Below are 11,418 nucleotides of genomic sequence, written 5' to 3'. Positions count from 1 at the left end.
AGAAATGTAAATCGACACAAGAGATAACGTGGTTATATGCAATCGTCGTGACTGCTTTAGTCCATGGACCAACTAGAGAATATATTTACTGAATATTTGTGGTGTGTTTACAATGAGTTACAAGAGGGTCTATTTATAGAATGGTTTAAGGAGTAAGCTAAAAACAATTCCTTGAAGCTTCATGTGAGTTTCCTGACAGCTTCGTGGAAGCTACATGTGAGTTTCCTAACAACTTCGTGGAAGCTACATGTGAGTTTCCTAACAACTTCGTGGAAGCTTCGTGTGAGTTTTCTGGAATCTTCCCTCTAATTGTTTAAAGTTCTCCATATCTCCAACATGTAGCAGGAGCGGAGTCTGAGTTTTCAAGGGGACGAACTTATAAAGTTATATGTGAGCAGAGAATATTAAAGTTACCCTTAAGATATTGTTATTTAAGAGGGCGAATTTTAAAATACCCATAATAATAATAAAAAAATTACATCATGAAATTCTTAGAGTGGCGACTGCATACTGCATCCCCTCTTTCCGCCCCTAATATGTAATATGAGCAAGTATATGTGGAGGTGTCAATCATCTCCCGAAATGCATGCAAGATATTATTCTTAGATGAATAATTGGTTTTTCTACAAAGGTCCGTACGTACATTCAACTATACTATTTGGATCGATGATATGATCATCTGCTTAAGCTTTGTAAATAGTACGAATTGGAGTTAACCAAGAAACACACCAGCTTTTCTTTACTACAGATGTAACTTTCGTTTTATAGCACAAAACTTGTATTTTCTTACACTTATGTCTCCCAGCCATACTCAACCACTCCTTGTTGCAGTCTCTTTCAACTCGCCATGTGAGCTTCTTGTTAGACCTGGTAGAACGACTACTTAGAAAAAACGTTGTAAGGTTTTCACTGTTCGGGTTACCCGGGAAAGGCAAGTAATCCGATCCCATACTCTAGTGTACGCAGCCCATCAAGAATACTCTCTGGCTGTTTCCAACCTCTTCCCTGTCCACCTCAAGATTCGAACCTGAGACCTATTACAAGGATGTCAGGGGCCCCAACCACTAGTTTATCTCAAACTAGTTATGAAAATATATAATTAATCAACTCGGAGATTTTGTAGCAGTGTTGATAAAAGGGGATAATAGGTTACCTCGAATTTTTTGAAGCGTATCGAGAATACATTGTAACTCTTGGACAACATCTTTGATGTTCATCCGTTGCGGTGGGAAGTCCATGGAGCATGTAACACCAATCTTCATAGTCGAAACCAAGCATTCCTCCACTTTCAGTGCATTTACTTCTGTACTTTGTGTAACAATTATATCATTATCAATAACATCGACTACGTGGTACGGCAAAGCCATATCAACATATTTATGAAGGCTAAAGTCTTCATTAAACATGTCATCGGTCGGTTTTTTTCCTGTCATCAACTCCAATAATAGTATTCCAAAACTATAGACATCTCCACTGCTAGTCATCTCACTCCCGAGACCATATTCTGCAACTTATAACCAACCAACTTATAATTGAAAATGTACTAGAACAAAGTAAATAAATATATGTAGGTATCTTTAAGGTTTTCTTAAAATACTTTGTGCATAACCTTAATTTACATCAAAATTTACATGTGATTGGATCTTTTTACATATGATAAACCCTATAATTTGTTGGTTGTTATGGTTCATATATATATTTTTTTTGTTTCTTATTTGAACCTTTAATGTGTATAAATATGAGGACACAACATTTTTACCCGGAGGCGCATAACCAATTGTGCCTTTAAACCCCGTTGAGTTATTTTGATATGAATCTTCTCCGATAAAACGAGCTAGACCAAAGTCTCCAACATGGGCTACCATATCATCATCGAGTAGAACATTGCTTGACTTCAAGTCACAGTGAACAATGGTTTTTGGGCATTCATTATGAAGATAATCAAGAGCAGATGCAACATCAATGAGAACTTTTATTCTTTGAATAAGGTTAAGTCTCGAGGTACTTGCACTTGAATGCAACCAATCATATAAACTCCCGTTGGGCATGAACTCGTAGACCAAAGCTTTAAAATCGTTGCCTCGGAAGTCAACACCTGAACATGAAGTTATTATCTTTAGGAGATTTCGATGTCGAATACTACGCCATGCTTCGCACTCCCGTGTAAAGCTTATGTAGGCTCCACGTACTTGAAGATGTAGAACCTTGATAGCAACAAATCTATCATCATTTTCAATGATTCCTTTATAAACAGAGCTATACCCACCTTCACCGATTAAATTTGATATAGAGAAGCCACTGGTAGCCTTAAGAAGTTGATTATATGAAACTCTAGAAAGTTGTCCGTTCATTGATGAACTGGACACTCGCAAATTGCTTTTATTCTTACGTAAAATGTACACTATACATAATATAATTATAAATGTAAATGAAGATGCGGCCAAGATGACTATTACAAACAGAGAAAACTTTCTTGCATGTTTATTTGTTTCCCTGCATTTGGGTAACCCAAGTTCAACCAAGCCACCACAAACTCTTGTATTTCCCTTAATCGAGAATGCACCTGCATTGGAGAACGTTCCATTAGTTGGTACTTCACCCTCAAAATAATTATCAGACATGTTTACAAATTCAAAAGAAAACCCTTCTAGGAATAATGGAATTTGTCCTGATAAATTATTTTGAGAAAGATCAATAACTTGCAATCCTCTTAAGGAACTTAACCAAGGAGATAATGTGCCTTGAAGTAAGTTACCTTGTAGATATAAGAACATAAGGGCAGTGCAACTACCAAGGGTACTAGGAATGTCACCTGATAAATTATTATAAGATAAATCCAAATAATTCAACCTCTTGAGGTCTCCAACCTCATATGGAATTGAACCTAACAACAGATTATGAGATAAATTTAATGATATAGATAAAGATGGTAGTTGAAGAAGCGTTTTAGGTATTTCACCGTTGAGTTTATTGTTACCAAGGTACAACTGAAGTAGATTATGACAGTTTCCTAGGCTTGACGGGACACGCCCTTCTAATCTATTGGAATCCAGATTAAGTGAGATAATCATAGATAAGTTCCCAACGGAATCTGGAATCGATCCTGAAAGTTGGTTTCGAAATAAACTAAGAACTTGTAGACTATGAAGCCTACCAACGGTAGAGGGAATTTGTCCTGTGAATCTATTTTTATTCAAGTCCAAAGTGCTCATGCTAACTAGATTACCTAAACTAGGAGGAAGGTTCCCATATAACCGATTCCCTAGTAAAGCTAGAAATTTGAGTTGTTGCGAAAAGTTCCCAATTGATCTAGGAAGTACTCCTTGAAGATTGCAATAACGAAGGTCCAACGTCTTTAATTTGCTGCAATTCTGTAGAGAATTCATGAATTTCATTTGGTCATCTTCTTCGTAGTTGTTATTACCTATGTTAAAATAAGAATTGTAATTGTATTTTGCTTGAGTATTGAATATTTTCACTTAATTGAGTTTTTTTACATTTGGAAGATGAAAGCTGAACTTATACAGAGAATAGCCTAACGGCTATATGACAATATCATGGAAAAAATAAAGGTATGTTTCCCTTTTTGTAAAAGTTAATATTGCTGTCTTTTTATTTCTAACACTCCCCTGCAAGTTGAATAGTGGGGTTTCCGATGTTCAACTTGGAGAGTATTCCTTTGAAAAGTCTTCCGTTGACGGACTTGGTTAAGATATCTGCTAGTTGGTCTTCTGATCGGACGTGAGGTAAAGATATGATTTCGGCTTCTAATTTTTCTTTAATGAAGTGTCTGTCAATTTCTATATGTTTGGTTCGATCGTGTTGAACTGGATTTTCTGAAATTGCAATTGCCGCTTCGTTGTCACACATGATCTTGATCGAGGTATTAGGAGGAAAACCAATTTCCGTCAAAAGTTTCTTGATCCATAAAGCCTCGGTTACACCTCGTGAAATTCCCCGAAATTCAGCTTCAGCACTAGACAGGGCAACAACCTTTTGTTTCTTGCTTCTCCAAGTAACCAAATTCCCTCCAACAAAGGCAAAGTATCCGGATGTTGATTTTCTATCTCCCTTTTCTCCTCCGTAACCCGCATCGGTGAATATTTGTGCTTCTAGATGATTGTTTTTCTCGAACAGGACTCCATCTTCTGCAGTGCCTTTTAGATATTTGATAATCCTCCATACTGCATCCATATGGTGTTGTTGTGGTTGATGCATGAATTGACTAACAACTCCAACAGCATGTGATATATCTGGACGAGTGTGAGCTAGGTAGATAAGTTTTCCCACGATCCTTTGGTATTGAATTCGATCTGCTGCTTTGGCATCATCCTCTATATATAACCTGAGGTTTGGAATCATAGGAGTATCCGCGGGTTTGCAGTCGACCATTCCTGTTTCTGCAAGAAGATCAAGTATATATTTCTTTTGACATATAAAAATTCCCCTTTTTGAACGTAAAACTTCGATTCCCAGAAAGTATTTAAGACCTCCGAGATCTTTCATTTCAAATTCTTTAAAAAGGTTAGCTTTTAAGTTTGTAATTTCCTCTTGATCATTTCCTGTGATAATCATGTCGTCAACATAAATAATGAGACACGTGATAAGGTTTCCTCTTTTTTTTAAAAATAAAGTATGGTCGGAATTACTTTGTTTAAAACCGTAATTTTTCATAGCAATAGTAAAACGCCCAAACCAAGCCCGAGGGGATTGTTTTAAACCATAAAGAGATTTTTTAAGATGACAAACTTCCCTTTCTTTGAATTCTGATGTGAAACCGGGAGGACCTTCCATATAGACTTCTTCTTTGAGTTCTCCATGTAGGAAAGCATTTTTAACATCAAATTGGTGAAGTGGCCAGTCTTTGTTTGCGGCAACGGAGAAAAGAATTCTAATAGTATCAATTTTTGCAACCGGTGAGAAAGTTTCTGAGTAATCAACGCCATAGGTTTGAGTGTACCCTTTGGCAACAAGCCGTGCTTTATATCTTTCGACAGATCCATCGGCTTTGTGTTTGATTGTGAATACCCATCTACATCCTACTGGTTTCTTTGATTCTGGAAGAACACATTTTTTCCAAGTATTATTTACCTTGAGAGCCTCCATTTCATCTTCCATTGCTTTCCTCCAGTGTGTTGATTTTAGAGCTTGTTCAACCGTTGTTGGAATTTCTTCAGAGTATAATGCGGAAGTGAACTTTGTTGCTTCTTTTGATAGATTTCCTCTAGCAATATTTGCCATTGGATATCTTGATTTTGATACAGTTCTCTCAGGAGAGTATCTCCTGGGAGGAATTCCTCGGTTGATTCTTGGAGGAAGAACATATCGTTCCGGTTCTTGTTGTTGTGTTTCATTTTCAGGATATACTTGATCGCTATTTTCCTGTAAAATCTCCTCTAAATTTTCATGATTAGTAATATCAGGAGATTCGGTATTTACCTCTGTATGGTCGGGAAGATCATTAACCGTAGTACTGATTGGAGGAGGACTTTGTGGAGTGGTATGATGAGTCACTTCTTCAGATGATGGAATATCTAGCCAACTCACAGCGTCACCAAAGTCTGTCTCCCCCTGACTTGTGTGTTGGGTATAGAAGTATTCAGTTTCCAAAAAATCACAATTCATTGTAGTGTACATGTGTTTCCTTTTTGGACTATAGCATCTATACCCCTTTTGATTTACCCCGTATCCCACAAAAACACATTTTTCAGCACACGCATCTAATTTGGTTCGTTCGATTTTAGGAATGTGAACAAACACCGTGCACCCAAATATTCGAGGTCTTAGGGTGAGATTAGATGGCGGTTTATAAAATTTAGTCAAGGCCTCAAGAGGGTTCTTAAGTTCTAAAGCTCTAGTTGGGAGTCTATTTACAAGATAAGTTGCAGTGGCAAGAGCTTCAGGCCAAAAAGATCTTGGAACATTAGATTCAATCATTAAAGCACGGGTTATTTCTAGTAAAATACGATTTTTTCTTTCAGCCACCCCATTTTGTTGAGGTGTGTGTGGACACGTGGTTTGATGAATAATACCCCTTTCTTCACAAAAGAGTTGCATTTGACTGTTGACAAATTCACCACCATTATCGGATCTTAAAACTTGTATTTTACTTTGGAATTGTGTTTGAATCATGTTTGAAAAAATAGTAAATTTATCAAATACTTCGGATTTGTTAGTTAAAAAATATGTCCAAGTCATACGAGTACAATCATCAATAAATAAAAGAAAATATCGAAAATTGTGTCCCCCATTAACCCTTGCGGGTCCCCATACATCGGAGTGAACTAAAGCAAAAGGACGTTCGGTCTTTGTATTACTAGTTTTAAACGAGTTTTGATGGCTTTTGGCCAAAATACAAGTTTCACACTCAATACTTTTATTTGAAGAAAATAAATTAGGAAATAAAATGCGTAAATATCCAGCAGACGGATGACCAAGACGTCTATGCCACAACCATGCTTGTCTGTCGGGAGTCCCGTGAGCTAGCATGATCCTACAATCTTGAGTGACCTCATCCACATAGTATAGACCATCCCGTTCAGTACCACGCCCAACTATCTCCCCCGTTCTGATGTCCTGTAAGATACAGAATGTAGGGTGTAATAAGACGGTACAATTAAGTTCTTTTGTCACGTGACTAACAGACAGTAATTTATGGGAGAGATCGGGAACATAAAGGCAGTTTTTTAATTTTAAATTTGGTGAGATTTCAACTGTTCCCCCGCCCTTGACTTGTATAATACCGCCATTAGCGGTTTTAATTTTGGTTTTGTTTGGTTTCGTATTTATAATAATATCATTTTTATTAAAAGTCATAGTATCGGTGGCACCACAATCGATAATCCACTCATTACTTTTTGTTTTATTTGAAACAATATTAATTGACGAAACGTTATTTTTAATTTTAAAATCTTTAGTTTTATTGAAAAAAGGTTTTATTTGTTTATTACCAACTATATTATTACAGGGACTATTTGTGTCAATAAAACAATTTGGGGAATTAAATTCGGTGGTGGGTGTTGAGTTGGTGACCGACACTCCTAACCCATCATACTCATCGACATATTTATCCCCACCCACTTTATTCAATTTGTCGGGTATGATTTTTGGGGATTTAATCCCTAATCCCAATCCCCTGTTACCTTCACCGGATGATGATGATGATGATGGTGGCTCGGCTGTGAATAAACCGAAACCACCTTGAGTGGTGGTGCAGGTTTCGTTATCCTCCTGTTTTCCCTTGGTTGTGGCCGTCGTTACCATCGAGGCTTTTCCCTTTCTGTGTTTATCAGCCCACCAATCGGGGTATCCAATAACCTTGAAGCATTGTTCTCTGGTATGTCGTTTCATACCACACTTTGTACATTCAAGGTTGTCTTTATCTCGGGATGATGACGTGGAGTCTGACCGGCGCTGTTGATTTCTTGATAGCAAACCATGGCCGTCGAAATCATTGGATTTTGATGCCGGTGCTACCAGACCAGTGGCTATGCCAGATTGGGTAAAGGCATCCGTTTTATTATTAAATATAAATTGGTGTGCATTTTCTTTTCGAATTGCAGCATAAGCTCCTTCGACAGTGGGTAATGGATCGGTTCTTAATAACTCACGTTTGATATTGTCATGTTTATGATCTAAAGAATTTAAAAACTGGAAAAGTTTTTGTTCTGACCTGATGTTGTTATATTTGACAATATCATTCGGATGTTCCATGGGATTTGGATCCCTTGTGTCGATTTCACCCCAGATTCCTTGCAATTTCAACCACAGTTCTTCGGTTGATTTACCATCTTGCCTGATATTATTAGCTTTAACATGTAAATCAAAGGTTTGGAGTTTGTCTTTACCAGAACTGTAGGTTGTAATGAGGGCATTCCATAAGGTTTTTGCTGTAGGGAACTGGGTCAGATTGCTTGCAATTTGTGGCTCTATATTTTGAATGATCCATGAAAATACCACCAAGTCTTCCTGGTTCCACTTCTGGTTGTTGGTTGATGGTGGATCTTCGGTTAAATGATTGAGGAGGGCCTCGGATTTACCTCCGATGGCAACCTTGATCATACGAGACCATAATGAATAATTTGAGTTGTTAAGGGTAACACTGATTTTTAAAGAATCAGGATGCCTTTGTGATTGATTTTCATTGTTGGTTTGGAGAATTCTAGCCAATTGGCTAGTTAATTCTGTAATGAGTTGAGTTTGGCTGTCATGTTCTGCCATGATAACCACTCAAACGAAAAAAAATAGGCAAATGATTTAAATTGCTGTGATTGAATGATTTAGATCATCAACACAAGCTCTGATGCCATGTTAAAATAAGAATTGTAATTGTATTTTGCTTGAGTATTGAATATTTTCACTTAATTGAGTTTTTTTACATTTGGAAGATGAAAGCTGAACTTATACAGAGAATAGCCTAACGGCTATATGACAATATCATGGAAAAAATAAAGGTATGTTTCCCTTTTTGTAAAAGTTAATATTGCTGTCTTTTTATTTCTAACAACCTATAAGTATTGTTTTGAGATCGCTTAGTTTCGCAAAGTCAATTATCAACTTCCCATTGAATTTGTTGTCACTCATTTCAAGAATTTGTAAATTAGAGCAATTAGATATGGAAGGTGGAAGAATGCCACTGAGTTGGTTATTCCTTAATTGAAGAAATTTAAGATTAGGAAGCCTTGTACCTATTTCTAGAGGAAGATTACCGGTGAGCTGATTTCCAGATAACGATAAATTAGTTAGTAGCGAGAGGTTGTAAATGGACCGAGGGATGGTTCCAACTAATTGACACCCGCCGGCAAAAAAGCCAACTAACCTTTTCCAACTACCAAAGGTGTCTGGAATGTTCCCACCGAGCGGAGTTTTGGTTACAGAGAACAATTCCATTGACGTAAGATTCCCCAAGAAAGACGGGATTCCGCCTGTTAAGTTGGTAGAATACATATAAAGATATTTAAGTTTTGAGAGTAAACTTATCTCTTTTGGTATGTTTCCAATTAGGTGGTTATCACCAAGATTAAGGTAAAAAAGGTTAGAGCAACGAGACAAGTTAGTTGGAATCACTCCATTGAAATTGTTGTGTACAAGGCTGAGGTAACGTAACCTTGTTAGATGACCGAGTTCGTGAGGGATGATTCCTTGAAAACTGTTGTTCAATAATTCTAACTCATGAAGGAAACTTAAGTTTCCTACATGAGGTGACAAGGAGCCTTCTAGTCCTTGTGAAACCAGTTGTATAATGGTCAATCTTCTATGTCGCTTTCCACATGTAATACCAATCCAGTCACAGAAATCTGATGAGGCGTTCCATGAGCTTAGAACGCCGTATGGATCGTGGGTGATCATTGACTTGAAGGACAACAAAGCTAGACGATCGGTTTCATTTCCGCTATAGGTAGCCGAGACAGAGGTGTAGGTTGTAGGAATTAGTATAAGAAGACTATAAAGGAGGAAAGCAAGAACTAATGAGCAAGTTTTTGGTTGCCTTAACTCCATTATTGTATAACTGAAAACTTGGTGTTACATGGATGTTACTAGATGGTTTTTTATACTCTTTTTGAAAATAATTGATTTATAAATAAAAACATGGATAAGAAAACTAGCAAAGAATAATAAATTAAGCATTAAATGAAATAAAAAATATATAATAAACGGATTATGATAGAACTTCATTACAGTATTTAACAAACATAGATGACCTCAACAATCAACCACGTTAGGAAGAGTTTTGGTACACGGTCAATGATTGACTTGTATATAGTTTGTCAGGATCAAACTAGCTGAGGTGGTACTTTGATTTAGTTTAATATTGATAGACTTTTCACATATATTTATTTTTGTTATTATTTTTATGATTTATAATTTATTTATTATACATTATACATAATAATAATAATAATAATAGTAATAATAATAATAATAATAATAATAATAATAATAATAATAATAATGGCAAATTGCCCACAAAGGTAACATAAAAGTCACATTTTCCTAATAAAGGGTATCTCAATTTTTTATTTGCTCACAAAGGACTCTGATTTCAATTTAATGCTTAGAAAAGTGTCTAATTTGAAAATGTTTCAAATTGGGGTATAAATTGACATGTGTCAATTCCATTTAGTTGTTTTGATGAGTTGTATATTGAAATGTCAAGACTATTGCCACGTCATTAATTCTATTTCATTTAATTTTAACTTATTAAAAAAAATTAAAAAATAAATTCAGATCTTCATCAATCATCATCCTTTTATCATTCAGATCTAATATCATCATCTAACAACCATGTTGAAAAATACAAATATGAAACATCTAATATCATTCACATAAAAACGAATCATTTACACTAATATCATCGTCTAGCAACATGCCAAAAAATATAGATTTGAATCGTACAAACAAATTTGCGATTGAAACAAATCTAATATTGAAACCTACCATTGATGTACAGGATGTCCATATTTCACAACATATAAACAATTAAATTGATGTACTGGATCTGAATACAAGTAAACATAAACATACACATATACATGAAGATTTGGATATGAAACCACTAAATCGGTCCTCAAATTGGTCTTCAAACATTTAGATCTGAAACCACCGAATCGATCTTCAAATCGATTTCTGAACTATTGTTGGCGATATGTTTGGATGATGAAGATGATGATGATGGAAGATGAAGATGACGATGATGAATAAGACGTTGAAGATGACGGACTTGTTCACGAGTCATTGTTGGACTTTTCATCTTAAATAAACAATGAAGATGAGATGATGAGCTAAAATGATGATGATCTAAGATGAAGATAATTTAAGATGAAAATGATTTATGATTTAAGATGATGGTCTATCATGATGTAAACATAGATCTAGATCGGTAGTTTAAGTTACGAAAAATTATTTAATTAATTTATTATTTTTTGTAATAAGCTAAACTAAAATTAATGACGTGATTATGAAACTTTAACACATGTAATATACAAATCAGCAAAAAGATTAAATAAAATTGCCACATGTCAATTTATACCCCAATTTGCACCATTTTTAAATCACACATCTTTCTAAGCACTAAATTGAAATCAGACTTTTCTATGGTAAAAAAAAAAAAAAAACTGAAATACCCTTTATTGAGAAAAAGTGGTTTTTATGTTATCTTTCTGAGCATTTTGCCTTAATAATAATAATAATAATAATAATATAATAATAATAATAATAACAATAACAATAATACTCTGTTGATAATAGGGTTTTTCTAATAATAGCCTTAAAAGCTATTTTTAAAAAACAATTCATGTAGTGGCAAAAGAAGGTTAGTAAGAAGGTTAGTCGAACTCGAGCTCGAGCTACTATAATGATAAGCGTGTGTCGAACTCGAGTTAATATTAAGCTTGAAACATGTCGAGTCCTAGCTCTAGC

General features: G+C 35.4%; 1 protein-coding gene across 1 annotated transcript; it reads right to left on the bottom strand.

Moving 5' to 3' along the window:
• Nucleotides 1–1,103: 1,103 nt before the first annotated feature.
• Nucleotides 1,104–9,498, bottom strand: LOC139874927 (LRR receptor-like serine/threonine-protein kinase EFR). The gene is made up of 3 exons (XM_071862316.1): nucleotides 8,508–9,498; nucleotides 1,760–3,424; nucleotides 1,104–1,504 (listed from the first exon to the last, which is right to left on the bottom strand). Exons 1-3 carry the CDS (start codon nucleotides 9,496–9,498, stop codon nucleotides 1,104–1,106), a joined length of 3,057 nt encoding a protein of 1,018 aa, XP_071718417.1.
• Nucleotides 9,499–11,418: the final 1,920 nt, after the last annotated feature.

This window comes from Rutidosis leptorrhynchoides, chromosome 11, assembly GCF_046630445.1.
Source record: "Rutidosis leptorrhynchoides isolate AG116_Rl617_1_P2 chromosome 11, CSIRO_AGI_Rlap_v1, whole genome shotgun sequence".
In the NCBI taxonomy this organism is placed as follows: domain Eukaryota; kingdom Viridiplantae; phylum Streptophyta; class Magnoliopsida; order Asterales; family Asteraceae; genus Rutidosis; species Rutidosis leptorrhynchoides.
This window is presented reverse-complemented; position numbering and strand designations above follow the sequence as displayed.

What these genes read in the sequence shown, in the direction of transcription:
- LOC139874927 (XM_071862316.1), bottom strand. Translation starts at nt 9,498, where the DNA reads ATGGAGTTAAGGCAACCAAAAACTTGCTCATTAGTTCTTGCTTTCCTC. An exon ending in TCTCAAAACAATACTTATAG is followed by an intron (nt 3,425 to 8,507) that starts GTTGTTAGAAAT and finishes ATTTTAACATAG; the next exon opens with GTAATAACAACTACGAAGAA. An exon ending in AATTGGTTATGCGCCTCCGG is followed by an intron (nt 1,505 to 1,759) that starts GTAAAAATGTTG and finishes TATAAGTTGCAG; the next exon opens with AATATGGTCTCGGGAGTGAG.